This window comes from Oreochromis aureus, linkage group 4, assembly GCF_013358895.1.
Source record: "Oreochromis aureus strain Israel breed Guangdong linkage group 4, ZZ_aureus, whole genome shotgun sequence".
In the NCBI taxonomy this organism is placed as follows: domain Eukaryota; kingdom Metazoa; phylum Chordata; class Actinopteri; order Cichliformes; family Cichlidae; genus Oreochromis; species Oreochromis aureus.
In genome coordinates this window covers 25,868,153-25,891,058 of record NC_052945.1, presented here as the reverse complement: position 1 = coordinate 25,891,058, position 22,906 = coordinate 25,868,153, and the positions used below count along the sequence as shown (strand labels likewise).

Here is a 22,906-nt window from a genome sequence, read left to right as displayed (position 1 = left end):
TTTTCAGAGCGAGCATTCGTGTCCTCTGAGGGCTTTTCATGCCATCTGCTCCAAATCAATTATGTGCTGGGTAGAAGGATATACGCAATCATACAGTAGGTAGGCATGCACAAACACACAATTTGCAGCCTTGGCTTTTTCCTGACAAGAGTGCCCAGAGAAAATTAAAAATTACTCCCTCTTTTACCCTCTCTTTCTCTCCCTCTCTGTCTCTCCTTGTGAGTCCTCTCAGCTATCGTCTCCGTATTCAAAAATTCCAATCAAGGAAGTGGACACAAATAAGCCACTTCATTAGCAATGGATCCTCCAATAGCACTACACACTCACCTTCATGTAAACTCATTAATTAAGGATCACGAGCACGTATTGGTAGTATGGCACAGTTGGAGCATTCTGACTCATGAGCCATGTGGTCTGTTACGTGCTGTGCCCTGCAATTTTTTTTAACACTGTTTCTCCATCAGTAATGATTTTTATGTACAAGCTTCTGCCCACTTTGTTTCTGCATTGTAAGCTTAGCTTGCAGACCCCCAATGTTTGTATTTTAGTTTGGGAGGACAACATTTTTCTTGCATTACTTGAAGGCAGGATAGATGAGTTACAATGTGTTTTTTGGGGGGAAATTTATACACTGTAGAAAGAAACCATTGCCTCAGTGCAGTGAAGCCCACTCCAGGGTCACTGTCCTCATATTGAGTGTGCTACATTGCTGAAAGCCAGACACTTCAAAGACAGGCATATTGCTTTATCACGGACCACCTGAGGCTCTGTTTGCTCAGTGTGAAGATCTCAAACTTCTCTCATAGCTCTGTAGAAAGAATCCTGCCTTTAAATTTTTCTAGAGTTATGCGCTGGCTATCAAATCCTTGGGACAGGTAACAGTGTGAGCAGAGTGAAGGTAATGCAGCACTTTGAACAGCTGTAATCAGATTTTACTATTTATTATTTTGTTGAGCACGTCAAATTTAGCATGCTGTCTAGTTAGCTTAAACCCAAGGGTAGAGTGACAAGATTAAAAGAAACTAAACAAATAATACAGCAAATATGTGGAATAACTTTAAAAGATTTTAACTTAGCTTTGAATAAGTTGCCCAGTTTGGTTTAGTTTATGTTGTTTCTTTAATTATGGACAAATAGAAGAAGTTGTTGGCAGTTGTAGTGAACATAGTAAAAGAAAATCTCCCTTGGTATCACGTTAGCATGACCAGTTATGGAAGCCCCACGACAGACATGGTGGTGGTGGGGGTGTTATAACAGCTCCTAGTCCCACATCAGATATTCTTGCATTCTTCCCGGTGTAGATCATTAGAGCTTCTCAGTGTTCCAGTACCAGGATTAAATATTTAACTGTTAACAACTGCAGCTCTCAGGGGAGTCCCTGAATGTGTGCTTTTATTGTTTCAGGATTCATTGTTACAATGTTGTAATTATATTTTCCTCGGGAGAATATTTCTTTTCTTGTAAGCTGTTGTTGCACGCAAATATACAGTATCCCATGGCAACTCAAATAATGCACAGTACAAAACACAGAGTTTGGCAATTTAAAAATCAGATATATAATCAGAAATATCTGTTCTGTTTTTTCCAGACCCACAAAACATAAACAGATTTCCCTAAAATGTGTTTAGTGTAGTGTAGAAGAAAATATGACAATGCGGGCTAAAAAGATCTTGTTTAATTGTCATAAATCATGGATTTTTCTGCTCGGATCACCGGGTTATTGTGTTTATAGGATTCCAAATATGTGTTACCAAGAGCACAGTTGCAGAGTTTCTCTGGCAGACAAACTATACAACATCAACACATAACATGCTTGAAGGGGATTTTGTCCATCTTTTTATTTCTTTTCTCATTTATCAGCTGTTAAGAATGCAGATAAATCAGCAAATAGCTTATATCGGCTCAAAAAATAAGATGGTCACTGATGCCAGTGTTAGACTTAATTATTTTGTAAACATGTGATATGACTTGACACAAAGGGAGAAGAGTAACAAGGAACACAGATGATGATGAATTTTTACAAACAGCTCAGGTGTTTAAAGAAATGTAGAAAAGAAAATATTGAAACGCTATCTGTATCAGGAGATCACTACCCTAGAGCAATATTTTTACAGTTATAAATGAATCGTGTTGTTCAAATCATTAATTATTATTATTCTCTCACTCTCATCCACCGGATGTCTTTGTCCTGTCTTACTCTGGTTCTGCCAGAGGTTTCTTCCTGTTAAACGGGGTTTTTTCTTTCCCACTGTCGCCAAAGCACTCACTCATAAAGGGTCATATGATTATTAGGGTTTTCTCTGTTTTCTTTTTATTATATAAAGCACCTTGGGGGAACTGTTGCTGTGATTTGGCGCTACATAAATAAAATTGAATCAAACCCCTAAATTAAAAATCATGTTCCTGTGTAGTCAAATTCCCTTTGTCTTTTCCTTTTTTCTTCTTCTCACTTTCATCCACACTCAATAGCATGCACACAAATATTCAACACATATCTACATGCTTTGTTTGAGCCAGTGACAGATTGTCCCATGTGGAGAGATGCAAGATTAGATTATCCTACAAGCTGTCACCTTGAAATGGATGACGACAAGAGACGTGGAGCGAGAGAAAGAGAGACCGAAAGGAAGAAAGAGGAGTGAAGGAACGTAGACGAGGACAATGATGAGAGTTACTCGAGACAAATACAAAAATGACTCGATAGCAGAGGGACTCTGTGTTGTCTGTGTTTTTTCTGTGATATTGAACGTGTGCTTACAAAGGAACAAACAAACAGTGCGTATCAGTGCACCAAACACATTACTGCTCTAACACAAGTTGGTATTCCACATGTGTTTACTCCCCTCTCTCTCTGTTTTCAGCTTTTCATCTCGTCCACATTTGCATTTCTTCATCTTTGTAATCATTTGTACCTGCTGCACTCACCTGTCTTGCTCTATCACGTCTCCCCCCTCCCCCCTGCCCTTTCTCCTCCATCTTACACATCATTCACTCCTCGCCTCCGACCAACTCTGCCCCCCAACCACCTCTCACTCCCTTCTTTTACTCCAGAGATGAAATATTCATGCCCATCCATACTGGGAGTGTAGCAGCAGCAGCAGCAGCCAGAGCCACAGGAGTCAAAGCTTTCAAAGACTCCGGGCCTCTGAGCTTACGGGGGGGGGGGAGTGAGGTAGTGGGTGGAAGAGAGGGAAGCGGTGAAGGCAGAAAGAAAGCAGGTGGGAGAGAGAGCGGTGGAGAGATGAGCTGTGGCGGAGTGAGAAAGGAAGAGAGGGAGTAGAATGATGAGTGAAAGACTAAGGAGCTCCTACGCTACATCAAACACCGGGAAACACATGATGAAACGTACCATTCGCATTTGTCTCACACACACACACAGACACACACTCGTAAAACCAGATTGTGTAGGTTAAGCACAAAGACAAAGAAAACCACAGGGAGATATAGCGCCTCCAGCACTTCAGACATCGACCGACGTGATTAAACACATCACCCTCTTTGTATTCAGTACTCAAAAAAGCACAAACTCTTGCACCCTTGGGTGTTCATAAGGCCTGTCGAGCTGTTTTTGGAGCCAGTAGTGCCACAGAACACTAATTTACACACATGTGCTATCTCTAGTACACAAATAAGGACACAGGCAAATAAAATTGCAAGTACTCTTGTAAGTGCACGCAAGCATAGACAAAAAAACAGACCCATTAAATCTCTGAGGCCTTCAGCGGTCAACACTCCACATGATCCAACAGGCCCTCTGCTGCTTATTCTCCCTCCACTGTGCCAGATGTGATCTAGAATTCACTTTGTCTAATTATCCTGAGTTTGCACAACAGAGTCGCCAGCCGCCTGCCCGCTGAATGGAGCACACGCACGCTCCAATTAGGTGCCAAATTCTGGGTTGTTTCCAAGCAACCTACATTAAGCCGCAACTGCTGCGAGGGAAACGGGGCTTCAAAGCTTTGAAGGATGTTTTTCACTGTTTGAATGGGAGTGTTTGGGTGTGTTTTATGTGAGGGTGAGTGAGAGAAAAGCAATAAAAGAATGGTGGACGAGCTTTAAAGTAAGGGAACGCAACACAAATTTAAAATATGTTGTGTTAAAATGGATTTGCTGATGTCCTGTGATCAGAGCAGTGTTAGAACGAGTGTGCTGGATTTCATTGAATTGTGTCAGCTTTGAAAACATCAACAATCTTCCCTTAAAAGCAGCAGACCCTGCAACCTTTGATGGGGACGAGAGGGCACAGGGGCACAGGCATAATGTGCTGCACTCCACATATGTCTTTGGTGAAACAGCTCAACATCCAAACTTTAAAAGGTGCTCTTGCCGTTTGGAAAATCCTCTTCAGTGGTGGTTTGTAAGTTGTATGTTTTTCTTGTTTTGAAGTCTTAAAAGTCTTATAAAGCATCCTCTCCTCATTGTCTGCAGAGGAACAGGTGAGTCAGCAAGTTGCTACACAGGAGGCCCTTGTAAAAAGCTGGCATGACCAATAGAACCACACTAACTATATCAATGAGAAGTGCAGCATGATGAAATACACTGTAATTATCCTTTCAATACTTGCTAATGTATTAGCATCCATTCAGAAAATAATTTCAAACAAGTCATTTCAAACAAATGGTCTATTTAACATAATTTGGAGGATGACAACTAATGTCCAGTTACATGCTACTGCTAATACTGGGTTGGAAGTTTTCGACATAAGGTGCTGGAAGCAGTTCTTCACAGATTTTGCTCCATATTGACATGATAGCATCACACAGTTTCTGTAAAATCCAGCTGGGATGATTTGAGATTTGTGACATAGTGTGTTATCCTGCTGGAAGCAGATGAGTACACTGTGGTAATAAAGGAAGGGACTCGATCACCAAGAATACTCAGGTATACGGTGATACTTAAACAACGTTCAGTTGGTATTAAGGGGCCTAAAGTGTGCAAAGAAAGTATCCCCCACACCAGAGGTAGGGAACTCCAGGCCTCAAGAGAGGGCCAGTGTCCTGCAGGTTTTAGATCTCACCCTGGGTCAGCACACCTGAATCAAATGATTAGTTCATTACCAGGCCTCTGGAGAACTTCATGACATGTTGAGGAGATAATTTAGCCATTTGAAGCTGTATTGGATCAAGGATGCATCTAAAACCTGCAGGACACTGGCTCTCGAAGCCTGGAGTTCCCTTCCCGTACCCCACATCATTACAGCACCACCAGCAGCCTGAACCGTCGATACAAGGCTGGATGGTTTCAAGTTTTTATGTTGTTTCATGCTTTTATGGTTTCATGCTTTTATGTTGTTTCTTAAACCCACTATCTGATTGTTGCAGCAGAAAACAAGACTCATCACAGCAGGATTTTTCCAATCATCTAATGTCCAGATTTGGTGAAACCTATGTGAATGGTAGTCTCAGTCTCCTGTTCTTAGCGCACAGGAGTGGCAGGTGTGGTCTTCTGCTCCTGTAATCCATCTTCCTGGTTCTTCCGGAGCTTTCTTCCTGTTAAAAGGTGGTTTTTCCTTCCCACTGTTGCCAAGTGCTTGCTCACAGGGGGTCATTTGATTGTTGGAGTTTCCACTTTATTATTGTAGTGTCTTTACTTTACAATATAAAGCGTTCTGAGGTGACTGTTGTTGTGCTTTGGTGCTACATAAATAAAACTGACTTGAATTGAACTGAATGAGCAAACAAACCAGTTATCATGCAAGTTGCTGGTTTGTATTGTTGGGGTTATATATTGGCCTACAGGGCTATTTCATCTCAACAGTCATTGTACAGCACTACAAAAAAAGCTGTGAATTATAATAAGTAATGTTTCCCTCTGGATGAACTGGAAGAACTTTTAAGCTCAAAAAATAAAACAGATAGAGCATTTGCTTCCCTGCTAATCTGCAATACGTCATACAGTGTGCAGCACAAGCCTCCTCCAAACACTGAAAATGCATCCAAATAGATTCTGATGCACTCGTCACGCTTTTACTTTTATGCTTCATTGAAAATGCATTAAAACATCACAGCACTTTAGCACATCAGGCCATGAATCATTAAAGCTTTAATGGCTCCAGTCCACATTACATCCAAGTATTATTCCAGTTTATGACTGCAAAGACATTATCATCACGATGAGTAATTGGAATAAATTCGTCATGCATTTTAAAGTATGAGAACTGTAACTAGTCATCTGTTCTCTTTCTCTCCCTTCCTTCATGCTAGTGTTTATGTATGTGTGTTTTAACTGTAACCTGATTTGCGACATTTAAGAGTTGTTTGCAAGTAATGAAACAGCAGGAACCGTCTTATAATGCCACAGCATACTGCCGCAGGCTTGGAAAACATCAATCTGTTCTACTGGGACCTGCCTCAACATAAATAATACATTGTCTCTCAGAGCAAAGTGAGCTAATTAATAGGAACATTTCGTTAGCTAATTAGATTGCAGGAGAGAACAATTTTTCAATCCCCATAAGGGACCGAATATCGAAAGTCGGAGATTTTAAAGCCGTGGGATGAAATACAAGATGGATGGCTTATGATAAAGGACAGAGGCAGGTTGAAAGAAGACAAAAGAGACTGTGTTAAAGGGATGAATATTTGATTTAATCTGAGCTCCTTCAGAATACCAATTCATTATGTGGGTGTGTGCACCTGCGCTGCCAGAATCTAATCTAAAGTGGATCTAGCCTGCTGCATTTGACATCACTTGGAGTATATGTATATAAACACATATATATGTATCTCCTCAAACACAAACCACAAACTGCATCAAGTGTCCTCTTGAAAGTCAAATCCAGGGGCAAAAATGATTTTTTAATTTAAAGTCAGGGCCTATGAGAAGAGAAGAAAATATAAAGAGAAGCAAGGTGGGCTACAATGGAAGAACTAATGGATCCATAGTTTTGGAATACGTGGCGATACGTACCAATCACAAATAGTGACATCATGACTCAGAGCCACTTCTAACAGGACTTGTGTTTAGCATTGACTTAATTATGCAATCTACATTGATCCAAAGTAAAATATCGTAACTCTGGGTCACAGAGACACGGGTCACCTCAACACGCCAGTTTTCTGTTTGCGCTGCAGTGACCGCATGATAGCAAACAAACACACAAATCCAGTCTTACTGGGTAAGATCAGGACCAGAAAATTACTACTAAATTCTTTCTAGTCGACACATGCAGGGGAGTGGAACGGAGCGAGAGTGGGAAGAAAAAAGGTCTTGACAGGAAAGAGATGTAAGTCTTCAGTCTGCTGCTCCACATAAAGAATTTGGGAGCAGCAAATTGATCAATAATATATTGATTTTCTTAGTGAACTTTTCTTTCTTTGAGAATTTTATGCAAATGATTGCCTGGTAGTTTCATGCTTAACTACTGCAGTGTGAACGCATGCACGCATGTCTCTCTCAACCTGTTTTCCTTTCCAATCACACAATGCAGTACGTGCTCTGCATTAAGGACTGTTGGTGACAATAAGTAGGATGAATAGCTAGCCTCACAAAAGCTGTGTTTAGGGTTTGCTGGGATTTCTTTTTAAATTTACTGTGTGTAAAATGTGCTTCACACCTTTTTCCTTAAAATCACAATTATTTCAATTATGTTTAAACTTAGAAGACCCAAGCAGATGTTTAACAGCATCTTAAAAACGATGACTGTGCTCATGAATTTTTAAATGTTCAGTATTATTCTGGTAGTATCAACATGAAGAGAAAAAAAGAAGAAACTTAGTAAATACTTTTGGTTTCTCTTATATGACTTACAATCACTAACTGCTTTGTTAGGTACACCTGTTTCAGCTGCTTGGAAATGCAACCAATCACATGGCAGTACCTCAGCACATTTAGGCATGTAGACATGGTCAAGGCAACCTGCTGGAGTTCTGACTGAGCATCATAATGGGGGGGAAAGGTCATTTTTTAACTTTGAACATGGCATGTTTGTTGGTGTCAGACAAGAAGGTCTGAGTATTTCAGAAACTGCTGTGTACTGGGATTTTCCTACATGACCATCTGTCATGTAGGAAAAGTATGGTCCAAAAAACTGAAAATATTCATTGAATGGGAAAAAAGCTTTGTTTATGCCGAAGGGCAGAGGAGAATTACCAAATTGCTTTTAGGTGATAAGCAGCAGAAGACCACACGAGGGCCACCTGGGTGCTAAGAACAGGAAACCAAGGCTACAGTTCACACAGCGTCAACAAAATTGGACAATAAATATTGGACAGTGTTGCCTGGTCTGATGAGTCTCTATTTGTGCTGACGCATTTGGATGGTGGGGTCAGACTTTGGTATTAACAGCATGAAATCATGGATCCATCCTGCCTTCTACCAATGGTTCAGGGTGGTGGTGGCGTAATGGTTTTGGAAGACATTTTATTGGCGCACTTAGAGCTCCTTCACACCAGCTGAGCATAGTTTAAATCTCACAGCCTCCCTCAGTATTGTTGCTGACCATGTCCATCCTTTTATAACTACAGTTTACTCATCTTCTGATGGCTGCTTCCAGCAGAATAACACATCATATCTCATATCCTTTCAAACTGGTTTCTTGGCCATGGCACTGAGTTCACTGTACTCAAGTGGCCTCCACAGTCACCAGATCTCAATCTAACAGAGAACCTTTGGGATTCAGTGAAACTGGAGATTAATGTTTCCAGCATTTTGTTGAAATGAAGAGTTAAAGTAGTTCTGAGTGCAAAAGGGGACTCAACCCGTTACTAGAAAGGTGTACCTAATATAGTGTCCAGAGAGTGCATGTGTCTTAGTTGTGCTTTACTCTTATACTGCATAAATATATGAATCTACCATAAATGAAGGAAATATCATGTTTAATATTAATAAAGCTAATAAAGCGGGCAGCACGGTGGCACGGTGGTTAGCACTGTTGCCACACAGCAAGAAGGTCCTGAGTTCAATTCCACCATCAGGCCGGGGTCTTTCTGTGTGGAGTTTGCATGTTCTCCCCGTGTTTGCGTGGGTTCCCTCCGGGTACTCCGGCTTCCTCCCACCGTCCAAAGACATGCAGTTTGAGGGGATAGGTTAATTGGATAATCCAAATTGTCACTAGGTGTGAATGTGAGCGTGAATGGTTGTCTGTCCCTGTGTGTTGGCCCTGCGACAGACTGGCGACCTGTCCAGGGTGTACCCCGCCTCTCGCCCTATGACAGCTGGGATAGGCTCCAGCGCCCCCCGCGACCCTGGAAAGGATAAGCGGAAGCGAATGGATGGATGGATGGATATTAATAAAGCTAAAGCCATAAATAAATCATATTGTTACCTTTTACAATTACGAAATCCTTCTAACTCTTTTGTTTTCTTTTCATGTCCATGTGTATGGGATCATCATGATGTAAAAACATTTACTACACTTTGAATGGTGTCAGCTTGCCATATTTGGAAACAACCACGCAGACATTCATTGAGCTTAATGACTTTAACGCGGCTCTCATATTAAGCACTGACAACAGATGGTTAGAGGAACTATCATCACATTTTCCCAATTCCGCAGGGATTTCACCATCCTCGTGGCTCCAAAATGCCAGATTTTAATGAAGATGATGATCACCCAACTTTCCCTCTTGCGACACGGACCATGAGGCTGTCATTTTGTTTTGAGTTGTAAATCTCATACCTACCAAACAAAGCAGCACACTGATGTTGCAAGCACCAGCAGTTTGCCTAGTCCAGCTGCATTACAGCATGTTACCATGAAATCTGGTATATGGCAGGTCTGTTTTTACAAGTAAGCATAAAATACATGCTGCTGTTTATCTGGGTGTCTGTGTATTATGCAATATGTAGGAAATATTTTATCACGTGCAAGTCTGAAATGCTGACAGGCCTCCTTGGTCTGATTTATCTTTTTATCTTCCAGCATGGTTAGACGGAACCTGGGTCAGTCCACTCGCTCCATCTATCTGGGACTGGCTTGTCTGTCCCTCAGTCTCCATGTCCTTCTGGCATTTTTTTGCCTTTCAGTCCTCCAGACTGCCTGTGTTTTTCCCTCTTCTTCCTCCTCCATCCCCGGAACAGATACTCAGCATCACGAGTCTGTCTCCCAGTCTCCTGCTTCTGATGCTGCCTCCTCAAACAAACTGCAGAGGCGCCCCCACGATGAAGTGCGTCACAAACTGACTGCAAACATGTTACACCATAAAGTCCGAGGCTCATTAAATGAGGTCACTGAGAAGTCAAAGAAACTGATTGGAGTTGGAAAAATAATTCAGAAAGTCGATGGTCCTTCTAAGCTTGAGGCACTGTTCAAGCATCCGCTGTACAATCTGCCACAGCCAGAGCTGCAGCAAGATGATTGGCTGCTGAGGCTGAAAACAGAAGAAGATGCAAAGGATACGGAAAGTCAGGAAGAAGAGAAGGAAGACATCTTTCCTGATGATAGTGAGTGGTGAGTAAAAAAAGATGTCAAAAACACTTTAATAACTTCTGCATCATTGTGAAGCTCCCCTAGAATAATTAACACTGGTTTCTAAAAGATTAGCTCTTCTTGAAACTGCCCTAATTACAGCAGCCCGCTTTTCATTTGGTAACATTCAAAGGTTACTTTACTTTACTTTCTTTACTGATGTAGCTATGAAATATTGGTCCCATCCAGCAGACCTTTATGCTCATCAGCTAGTGACACCATGCATGTCTTTAGTGTAAAACCACGATTTGATTGTTATTAATTTTATAATAATAAATTAGATTTGTGTAGATCTGTAAATTTTGTAAACTAAATTAAAAACAATATTCTGTTTTTCTAGATAGATAGTCAGTACTAAACTGTTAATACAAACCGATTAGAAGTAAACATTTAATGTTTTAACCCTTAGAATTTTAAAATCATGTGAAATAGAAAGTACATTTTCTTTCAGTTCTAAAGTTTAACGCACAGGACACCATAAAAATAATCTGGTTCTCAGTGGGCTTAAAATGCAGTAAATACAACCCCAAACACCATGACACCATTATTTTTTTTATTTTTTTAATAAAAAAATTAATTTACACTTGCTGCTACTTTAAGAATTAAGAGGGCAAGTAGCAGCCCAGTGCTGCTAATCAAATGCATTTTATTAACTGGTCATCAGCAAGTTGAGGCGCCTCTATAAATACAGAGGTTTGCATGTCTGACCATCAATGTGGGAAGGGTTGTAATGCCAGTTCCAACCACTTTGCTGTCCATTCCTCTACAGTGAGAAAGATCATTCACAAGTGGAAAACATTCAAGACAATCTTGTTAAGTGACAAATGTCTCGACAACATAAGACTCTACAAGCATCAGTTAGCTATTAAATGTTAAAGGTCATGACGGTATGATGAGAAAAAGAGTGAACAAGAATATCTTCTTTGAAAGGATCACCATGCAGCACAGCTTAGGTTTGCAAAGTTATAGCTGAACTAACTGCAAGACTTCCTGAACAACATCCTTTGCACAGACCAAAGTGGAGATGTTTGGCCATAATGCACAACGCCATGTTTGGAGAAAACCAAACACAACATATCAGCATAAACTCTTCATACCAACTGTCAGGCACGGTGATGGCGATGGAGGGGTGATAATTCTGGGCTTGTTTTGCAGTCTGTTTTGATCGTGAACCCTTCTGTATACCAAAGTATTCTAGAGTCAAACATAAGGTTGTCTCTCCAACAGCTAAAGCTTGGCTAAAACTGGGTCAACAGGACAATGATCCCAAGCACAGCACAAATTACTTAAAGTTATTACAGCTGAAGGTGATTCTCGAGGTTACTGAATCATGGGATGTACTTGACTGTCTTTAAATTGGAATAAAGTATACAACAAATTACTTTTGAAACACACTTTCATAACTATTAAAGGAATGCAGCATCCCATTATTTCTTTGCCATGAGGCTTGTGTCACTTCATGCTGCCAAATGAATATTATGCAATGGAAGCTCTTTTTTTATATTACTGTGTTGCTCAACTTTCCACAGAGTTGGTTTAACTTATTTTCTTGATAAAATTTTACAACTGCAATTTGTTTCATATCTGAATTTCTGTTTGTGACTAAACAGTTCTGCCGGTGTTACAGTATTATGTGTATATACTATCCTGAAGGCAAAGCAACAGTCACGAGGAAGGCTATGACAAAGTCACATGGACAACTGATGTGGAGACCCACCCTCCCTGGCTGCGGTTCCACCTGGGCATCTCTCGCTGGGAGCTGTACAACAGGAAAGACCCCAACCTCGCTCAGCTGACTCACTATTTGGCAACACAGCGTATCCTTGGCGCAGGTGAGCACATAAGGGAGGTAGGCAGGTTAACAGGCCAAAGAGAGTGGAAGGAAAGGACAGGGCCTGGGAAATGTGCCAGACACAGAAAGATCAGAGGAAGGGGAACAGTTTTTTCTTAATGAACCTCCTTTTTTTCTTGCTACTCCCACAAACTACATCCTGAACTGAGACTTAGGTTGTTTTGCAATGCCATGATGAAGGGAGTCAATTAGGAAACCTGCTCAGGCCGTAGTCCTTCATGAATATTCTGCCAAAACATCAGTCTGTAATCTGTTCCTCTTTTAGGGTGAGCGAAAAGGGACTTCTGAGGACTGCATAGCTTGATACAGCAAGTTTTTTTACTTAAAAAATGACCTTGTCATTGCCTTGTGTGATAAAATTGTGGTAAATTCTTCTTTATGTACAGTTGGATTCCTCTTAGCAGTTACAAAGTCACAACCATGCTGCTTTCTCATTTTAACTGATCCGTTATTACAAACAAGCTAATCTGTAAGAGAGCCGTAGGCAAGACTGAGTATTCACTGAGTGAATATAATAAAGTGTGCCAAAGCTCATATTTACAGCAGTGAGCATTATCTTTGGGGAAACAAGACACATATATGGGATGATAAAGGCACAAACTGATGTATGCAAATAAAACAACAAAACACATTTACAGAGAATGAAAGAGCAAACCCAGGAGGATTAGGTATACTGTTATATAACTCACAATTCCTTGTGGACACAAAGTGAGAGGATGAGGAAGGTGGATGTGTGAAGGTATATAGATTTCTTAGAGGCCCAAGAAGAACTGCATACATGTGCTGGAACAAACAAAATATGGAATAACATGCAAGTAGAATTATAAACAGAAGGCCAGTGTATAGAAGTTATTCAGATATTCAGACATCTCAACCTGTCAGTTTAGTTTTCCTATACACCACAGATTATGGTCAAAAGTTTATACCCAATCAACATGACCCTAAACGTCATAGTAATTTGGGGGTTTTAATGACTTCTTTGAATTATTATTTTTCCAGGGTCTAATACTTGTACAGCATACTTCTTTAATAACTTTAAAAAACAAGAATTTGAATTTAATTAGGATTTTCTCGAATCCACACAAGGTCAAATATAAAATTATACATGCAGTACAGGCTCAGAGTTGTATATACACCCTCGCTGTTTGGTTAAATGTACTTACCGAGTTGCACCTCAACCAGAAGCTTTTGTCAGCGATCAACAAACTTCTGGCATAAATCTGGCTGGATATTTGAACACTTTTCTCAGCAGGAATGACAGAGGTGGCATTGTTTCGTTTAAATTGGTTGGTTTCCTGGCATGGACCAGGCTTTTAAGCATAGGCAAGGCAAGGCAAGGCAAGTTTATTTATATAGCACAATTCAACAACAAGGTGATTCAAAGTGCTTTACAGAGACATTAAAAACAAAAACAAATAAAAAGCATGATTTAAAATTGATTAAAACAAACAAACAAACAAACAAACAAACAAACAAACAGTATATAAAATCAAATATCATAGTCTACAAATTTTCAATAGAGTTGAGGTCAGGGCTTTAAGAAAGCCATTCCAGCCTTTTTCATTCCAAAACCAGTTTTCATGTGTGTTTGGGATCACTGTCATGTTGGAACACCCAACTGTGTCCAAGTTTCAACCATCAGATGTTGATTTAAGGTGAAGCTGAAGATTCTAGAGCAGGGGTGTCAAACTCAAATACACAGTGGGCCAAAATTCAAAACTGGAACAAAGTCGCGGGCCAACATTAATATTTATTGAAAAAAAATCTTCCTCCAGATATAAGAATGAATCTTTTCTTATGGACTCAAACAAGTTTTGCTGAAAAACTGAATATGGAACAAGCAAAGCTTAATACTAAACAATATATATATTAGCTGTATAATACCAGTAGGCCAGCATTAATAGTAATTTGGTATGGCTTCGCGGGCCAAATGTAATTAGGCTGCGGGCCAAATTTGGCCCGCGGGCCAGAGTTTGACACCTATGTTCTAGAGGTAGTCCTTCATGATTCTGTCCACTTTGTACCACTGGCAGCTAAAACGCCCCAAAGCTTGATGCTACCACCACCGTGCTTGATAATTGGTACAGTGGTCTTATGTTTGAAAGCCTCAAATTTACTCCTCCAAACACACCTCTTTTACAGCTAAGTAATCCACCATTTCTTCAGATGATAAAACTGGACAATTCCCACCAGCTTTGCCATTGTCTTAGTAAGGACTCATACATGACTACAAAAACAAATGTTAGGGAAATCTTTTTTCTGTTTTGTGTGTCTGAAAGAAAAATAAATCACTGAATATATCAGATTTTTAAACCACCACATACTGGTCTTAGTATCAGTCTTAAAAATCCTTTATCGATCTATCTGTGGTTCCCTGTTGATGCTTTCTGTATTTTCTTTTCAATTTCACTTGCTGTTGATTGGCTTTAGACATCAAACCCAAAACAGATAATGGATTAAAACTTTTTTCATATCATTAGCGGGGTATACACTGCATGCTGAAAAATGATGCTAAAAAGGGACTGGCATGTTCAAATATGAAACCAAGCATCAGATAACTTGGGAGTGACCAACCGGATCTTTTTGTGGTGTGGCTGTATGATGCACCGCCTCACATATAGCAAAATCCACTGTGGATTACTGTCTTAATTTTATTACAAACGAGAAGCAGAATTGAGATACAAAAGAGCCATTATGTAGATATTCAGACATTCATAAAAACAAAACAGCAAGCTGTGCAGCTCACACGTACATGAGAGACATAGACTGTTATATTCTCTTGCATGCTTCTCCATAAATGTAACTGCAGGCATTCAGACTTGTGCCACTTTAAAAGAGATGTTTTTAGATCCTACCTACTATTAATATCTGTTGAGAAACTCTTAGATAAATGGAAAGGGTGCATAAGTGAACAAGGCTATAAAATCACATGCAGCAGCCCCACCATTCTGCACAAGTGCCTACATACAGAGTGGATATACATGTACTATACATAAGCAAAAACTATAAGCATAAAATATTCATGCACCTTCCTTTGCATCAACGTATGCCTTTGTCTACATGTTCATTTTGTGCTTGGTTCTCTTAGACAGGCAAAGCCATCCTCAGCATGCTGCAGAGTGAATAATGCATTGAGATTTGTGTTATATGGTGCAGATTAAGCACTAATCTCGGCTACAGGCTAATTTTCTCACTGTGTCATCCCTTTTTCCCCACATTTAGCTCTCATTCCTTCATGTACCTATATCTTGTGTAAATTTGGGTACATATTCAGAATCAGAAACATGAATTATGGATCAAAATGTGGCACAGCTTGGTTTATATTAACAATTTCTTTCTATTCATTTATAGGATTTCCTCACAGAGCCGTGGTCTGCAGCAAATAAAAGCTGTTTTCTTTCTGAAACCTTGATTTGAACTAGTTCACTTGAAAGAGAATAAACACATGCTTCACATTGCCCAGTTGTCTGAACTGCGGATAAAGTGGGTCAGGTTTGATGGGATGAAAGAATGGGGGAGAAAAAAAATGGAAACCGTCCGATGCAGACCTCTGTGAAGGTAAAACGGGGTGACGTTACTGGCAAAGCATGTAAATGATACACTAATCTGCTTGTTTAGAAGCAGCAGGGAATGTTTTAAGGTATCATAAATATGCAAAGGCTTTACAAGAATAACATAAGCATTAGTATTGAAAATAATGATGCATAATATTGTGCCTCAGCACTAAGATAAATCGATTTTATACAGGTTTTGTTGGAGTAATGCTCAAAATGGAGGTGGCAGTTGGTGCTTTGACTATAAAACAGGCCACCATGTGGAGGAACTGATGTAATGCACTGCAGTGAATCTAAATTGTATGCATCTCTGTGACGCGTTTCTTATCAGTGGCTGATGAATATCATAAAGAGTGCTTGTGTAAGCAATGATCTGCCTTTGTATTATTGCTGTGCTCCCTATTTCCATCCTCTTTGTATCTTTTAGTTCAAAAGAAAGGAGGCACCCAACTGAAACTGCTCATATCGTTCCCAAATTATGGACAAGCTCTGCTCAAACCCATGAAGTAAGACACCGGTGCAATGCAACAGTCTGAGAAACATTCATCCTGATGCCGTGTTTTGTGATGCTGACTAGTAAATGACAACATGCGCTTATAGCAGCATGTTTATGTGCTCGCTTTTGTTTGTCGCACAGGCAATCCAGACATGCAGAGACTGATGTAAACCTCTTTTACTTCTCTGACTTTGAAAGACACAACGCAGAGATCGCTGCCTTTCACCTTGACAGGTACGCGTCGTTACACATCCGATCAGCAGGTAGCAGGCGTCCTTGAGGGTAGGCGCACAACAGGTGACACTTCAGGCACTTGAATATTTCGTTCACGAAGATGTCGCAGGGTGTAGAAGTGTAAAAAGGTTTTAATAGCACTCAGTGGTAGCTGAAAAATAAAACCTGACCAAGTGTTTCATTCTTGCACTTTCCTGGATAGTAAAGAGAAAAAGCAGCACTTGCTCTGTGCTTACTAACCCCACTGTCGTGCCCTTGAGCAAGGTCTTGATCCTGGTGTACGTGTGGAGTTGTAGAGTTTCCAGGAGGTCAGAGGGTCGTAGCGCTGGGCAGCTTTCTGGTGTGACAGTGTAATGCGTGAATGTGATGATGGTGTTCCAGTAAACAGGACGTTACTGCTCCACACAAATAAAGATTAAAAAAAGAAAAACACTTCCTGTGCTCTTGCTGACACTTTGTGTTCCCTTTTTAAATGTATTTTCTTTGTACTCGCTCCATCTCTTCATCTCGCTCTGTATCTTCCTCCTTCTCAGATTGCTGGGCTTTAACAGAATCCCTCCAGTGGTTGGACGGCTCATCAATGTTACCACAGAGATCAAAGAGATTACCACCGACCGCAGGCTGTCTAAGACCTTCTTCACTTCCCCTGGTATGTGTGCAGGTGGATGTGGGTAAGTGTTGGCTCAAGCCAGCACTCAGTTTATTTAACAAAAACTAACTATTGGACTGAATTCTGCTAAAATCTTTATTTTTAATATATGGCTGTCTCTCTAGCTGGGAACGTGTGTTTCTATGGGCAGTGTGAATACTACTGCTCAGTGGAGCACCCGGTGTGCGGTCAGCCACATATGCTGGAGGTTTCCCTGGCTACCATGCTGCCTGACCTCACCATTGCCCCTCGCAGGTCCTGGAGGTCCCCATGGAGGCGATCTTACAGCCGCACCAAGCTTGCACAGTGGGTTCACTGTTTATACCTCTGACTAACATACAGACTGTAGTTTAATACAACTGAACAGAGCACACGTTTAGAAACATCCTAACTGTGAGTGGGAAAATGCCTGAATGGAATTATATATTTAGTGATATTAGGTTAATTGGTGATTGTAAATTGTCCATAGCTGTGAATGTGAGAAAGGCTGTCTGTCTCTCTGTGGGTGTACACCACCTCTCACCTTATTGCAGCTGGGCTAGGATCCAGCCCCCCCACGACCCTGAATTGTGTAAGTGGGGATGGATGGTAGATGGATGACATTATATTGAGTGGCCTGTTTTGAAACAAGACTTTTAGGAGTCTAGGGGTTTCGTTGGATGTCGTCTGTTAATGGTTTTTCTTTTTAAAGGTAAAAATATTGGAATGATTTGTTAATGACTCACTTCTAATGATCACAGTGCCTTTCTTTTAAACAATCTGAACCCCTGCTCAATAGAAGGATGATTACTAACCTTGTAGTAATATTGCTTACAATCTAATACAGACAGTACAAGATAATAGAAACAGTTACTGCGTGTATTTTAGGTATTAGTAAAATACTGTATATACGTAGTTTGTTTTTTTTGTTTTTTTACAATGTAACCACATTAAAAAACATAAATAAATGTAAAAAATTGAAATTTCCTGTTAATTAACAAATCTGTCCACTTTATAATTACAGGGCAGTCTGGGCAATGAGTTACCAGAATGTTGTGGAATTTTACACATTTTTTTTTTTTTTTTTTTTTTTACAATTTATGCCCAAAGAGTTGTGCTGACTTGTTTCTTTCATTAACTGCAGCAACATTTCTTTATCACGTAGAAACACTGAGACATTGCACTTCTTTTTCTTATATTGAGATGTCTCAGGGATTAAATGCCCAGTTAAGCTACTTTGCACTGGGGAGTTTCACTGGTCCAGCTTACTTAAGATCAAAGTGGGCTGTATGTGGCCCATGATGTTAAACGAGTTTGACGTTCCTGGTCTGAAGCGTTTAGAGAATCGTGGGTGTTTGCTGCCCTCTAGTGGTATCTATGAAGACTTGCAAGATGTAAACAATCTTAAAATAAATAGGCACTATAGCCAGAACCTGCATTCTTTTTAATGATAAAGTTTTGAATTCAAACATCTGAGTTAACCTAAACTACAAAATGAGGTGACTGCAAAGGTGAACTGCACTAACTTGAACCCCCAAAGCAGAAAAATATAAAGGGAAACAATAAAAGCTGTTAACAGGAAGGCCATGATCTGTTTTCCTTTGTCTGTCTGAGTGTCTCTGTTCTTTTGTTCCCAGGTGGGAAAAAGACCCAGCCTACTGTGATACGGTGAAGCAGACACCTCCTTACAATCAAGGAACCAGACTGGTGGATCTCATAGATATGGCTGTCCTGGACTTCCTCATGAGTCAGTTTGCCCATTTGTTTGTTGGTTGATAGGAGTCACTCATCTGACGCCCCTTATTTTTTTTTTTCCTGAGGAATTTTAACAAACTATAAAATTAGTGAATCTGTAAAGTAGCAGTGTGATGTTCCCTACAGTTGCATTAAGAGCTTTTTAAAGAGTATTTATAACATTTCCAGTGTCACGAACCTTAAGTGATATTTGATTGTTTTCCATCTGAAGGCAACATGGACAGACATCACTATGAGACGTTTGAGCAATTTGGCAACAACACTTTTCTTCTGCACCTTGATAATGGACGGGCGTGAGTACCAAAACTTTGATCCTTCTTATCTGGTGTTACTCTTCATTTCCTCCTCAGGTGTCTGGTGTCTGGTTAGTTTTTCGTCATTAAATATTTTTGATCCTGGCTTTTTTTTTGTTTTTACTTTTTAGGTTTGGGCGTCACTCTCAAGATGAGCCGTCCATTCTAGCTCCATTGCAGCAGTGTTGCAGGTAAAACAAAACAAAAGATGTGTGCTTACTGATCTGTGCGCTGAAAAATGAAAGACAGGAGGACAGGTGTAAGAAAAGAGTCGGTGTCAAGTTTTCAAACGTGCATAAACCCACAAGGTGTTGTAGAAAATCTCAACTCTAGTGTAGAAGTGCATCAAATTAGTAACATTTCTGTAGTAAGACACCTAAAAACAACTAAGCTAATGCCACTTGTTGCCTGATGGACTTATATTATCCTCACATCACACCATTCTCATGATCTCGATACCTCAGAAACAGCTTGAGAGACTATTTTCAAATTTAAGATGACATGATTGGATTTTGGTCTCCAAAGGTTAAGTTACTATGGGTCAACCTCTCATATGTCAAATTCTCATCAATCTAATATCTCCTTTACGCCTCAGCTTAAGGAAATTTTTCAAGCCTGTAACCTCACAAAATGTGCCTCATGAATGTTTAATAGAAGAAGACGACAATGCAGAGGTCAAAGGTCACTGTGGCATGATGAGATTCTGCTAAAACGTATTTTCTGGCCATAACATATCACACAGTGGAAGAGTATTGTGTAATGAAACTATGGGCTGCTAATGTTGCATACCCACCTTGAAATGAAAGCAGGTGTACAGCACTCAGAGGCTGCTAGCTTAAAGCAGCTTCTGTATCTGAGGCTTTGTCTGCTGTTATGGCTGTGACTTTAGTTGCCAAACATACGTACACCCTATATTTGTATTAAATTCCTACAAAGCCTTTAAGATATGATATTCATGGTAAAATCTCATAGTTGTTTATGGCAATTCCCAAGCTGTTTTCTACAGAAATACTACAACAACATTCAAAAAACTCATAAAGGAATTTTTAATGTGATTGCTTCGGCCACAGTAATAATGTTAGCTGCTGTAGCTCTATGGGTATTCAAGTTATTAGCTGGTAAGTGGGCAATTAACATTACAATAGCTAGTGTTCATTTTATCTAGTTTGTTAGAATACATTTACATAATCTCAGTGTAACACGGCTAAAAGGTTAAAACAACATATTATTTGGGAACAGGGTTTGTACCTGAGTCAGCAGAGGTGTAGATAATATTACATGATCCCACAACATAGCATCAAACTACTTCTTTTATTAATAAATTATCAAAAGACAACCAAAGGTGGAAATGACATGGTGTAGGTTTGGGTGCAAACGGTTAAAAGATTTTAAAACTAGATGCTTTATAAAACTCCAGATGATGTGTTAGTTCAAATATCTTTCTTTCCCAGTTTCTTTTTTCCTTTTCCAAAATCTTCTCGATCTTGCACAACTTATCTCCACAGGATCCGTCGTTCCATCCTCCTGCGCTTGCGTCTGCTGTCTCTTCCTGATTTCCGACTGAGCGACATCATGCGGGAATCGCTGACTCAGGATCCTTTGTCACGAGTGGCCCCTCTCCTCTCAGAACCACATCTGTCCGCGTTGGACCGGCGCCTTGCAAAAGTTCTGCAAGTGGTGCAGGCGTGTCAGGAAAAGCATGATGATGTCATTTACAATGACATAGAGGGACATGATCAAGGACCATGATCAGCTGTTACTGCCTGACTGAATATAGAAAAACATTCAATTATACCTGACATATAGATTACATATTGCATTTGTCCCAGTGTTACCTTACCAATACTCTCTTTAATATTTTTGACAAACTCTAATAAAACATCAAACCAACAAACATATGCAAAAATACAAATACAGAAATCAAAATGTTCAAATTTACATGAAAAAAAACATGCAGCAAACTACACACTTAAAGTTTTTTTTTTTTATATATCTAGGTCTTTTACAAAATTTTAAATAAAGGAGTCCTCAAACCATCTCAGTGTAGACATTAATCATTCTTTTAGGTCTGACACCATTTTTCTTCTCCAGCGTACAACTTTCTATCCAATGGGGTGTTTTCCCCTCCCAAAACAATGATTAAATAATGAGGAATAAGAATGTTTGTTTATTTTTATTACAACAATTGCAATTAAGTTTTTCTGGATATAAGAACCAATAACTTTGGAGTTTTATGGAATTTCTTTTGAAATCATTTTCTAGCATTGCTGTGATCTCTTCCCAAAATCTTTTCATTGCTCTGTACTCTCAAACATGATGAAACTGCGCTCCTTTAGCCTCTGTGCATTTAGTGCATATTTCCTTTATATTTTTATTTTAACAGTTTGGTGTTAAAAGTGTTTGCATAACCAAATATTAATATTAGGCCTGTATTCTATGGTTGAGTGTACACTACAGCTGATCTCTAAATCTCTGTTTAGATGATTAATCTTATATTTTTCATCAAATTATTTATTTCAACTTTGTAGATGAGTTAGATCGAATATTACAGACACATTTGCAATGTCGCTCAAGAGGAACAGATGTATGTCTGCTTTGGGCGAACAAACAGACACAATAAGTGAGTCTGGGAAGGTACGTAGGATGTAGGACAGTCAGTTGGAGGGCAGTGGTTAACATTAGGTGTTTGTGAAAACAATGATAAAAGGTGACAACATGGAGAGGTGTGACAGAGAGTTTATCATGAGGCACAAGAGCAGATGGTCGACACTCTAGGGAACAAACACCAACCATCCCTAAAAAGCATCAGTATGAAAGAGGACGTGTATTCTTAATCAAAACGCCAACCACACCGTGAAAAAATAAAAACATTAATTCAATCAGTGCCTGCTATTCGTAAGCTGGCGTTTATCTTATTATGCAGAAATAATTACAAAAATAAAAGACTTGAATTACTTCATAAACAATTGGAGCTGAGTGCTGTGGTCATGCTGGTTAGGTTAGCTTTGTCCAAGCACTGTGAAAGCCTGTTCCTGTATCTCCAAAGGAATTCTCAACCAGCTTTTATTCGCTCTCTTGTGTTGAATCACTTGACTTTCTTTTAAGTTTGACAAAAAAACGAAACAAAAAAATGTTATTCTTTGCAGTGCTTGTGTATCAATAATCACAAAAACTACAGATATACATGCAGGATTTATTTTCATATACAAATACAAACCAACTTTGAAATTATTGATTTATTTTATGTTGTTGTTACTGGAAAAGAAAAAATCGGGGAAAAATGTGACATGTCCTCTTGCTGTTTTTGCACTAGATTAGTGAAGTATCTTCTGTGCAGATGACTTCACTGACCGGAGCCGTGCTAGTGAAATGCTGTCCTCTCTAAGAGGTTATGCTCATTTCTGTCTCCCTGCTGAAATAATGCCCCAAGCGGGAGCGCGCATAGCGCAGAAAGCACTGAAAATATTTGGGCCGAGCTGTTTACAACCACAACATGAATGCTCATTGTTTTATCAAAGAGGCTGTTGAATTTCGCATTGTTACTCACTGTGGGCGACCTTACTGAATCCCCCTTTTGTCTCTTCTTGCCAGACGCTCAGGAATGAGTTTGATTTGTTTCGCCCACTTTAAAAATAAGCATGGATATAATTTAAAGGGGGGATAATAAATCTCAGCAATGCGCGCGG

At 39.7% G+C, this 22,906-nt stretch overlaps 1 protein-coding gene across 2 annotated transcripts; it reads left to right on the top strand.

Annotated features, from left to right (window-relative positions):
* The first annotated feature begins 7,130 nt into the window (after positions 1 to 7,130).
* Positions 7,131 to 22,759, top strand: LOC116320550 (extracellular serine/threonine protein kinase FAM20C-like). Of its 2 annotated transcripts, none has more exons than XM_031740171.2 (11): positions 7,131 to 7,225; positions 9,863 to 10,390; positions 12,062 to 12,240; positions 16,242 to 16,320; positions 16,452 to 16,544; positions 17,078 to 17,193; positions 17,319 to 17,499; positions 18,810 to 18,919; positions 19,139 to 19,220; positions 19,352 to 19,411; positions 20,726 to 22,759. In XM_031740171.2, the coding sequence occupies exons 2-11, from the start codon at positions 9,864 to 9,866 to the stop codon at positions 20,967 to 20,969; spliced, it is 1,671 nt and encodes a 556-aa protein (XP_031596031.1). In that variant the 5' UTR covers positions 7,131 to 7,225; position 9,863; the 3' UTR covers positions 20,970 to 22,759. The 2 variants fall into 2 exon arrangements, with proteins under 2 accessions (XP_031596031.1, XP_039467059.1); XM_039611125.1 differs by lacking the exon at positions 7,131 to 7,225 and adding an exon at positions 9,665 to 9,730.
* Positions 22,760 to 22,906: the final 147 nt, after the last annotated feature.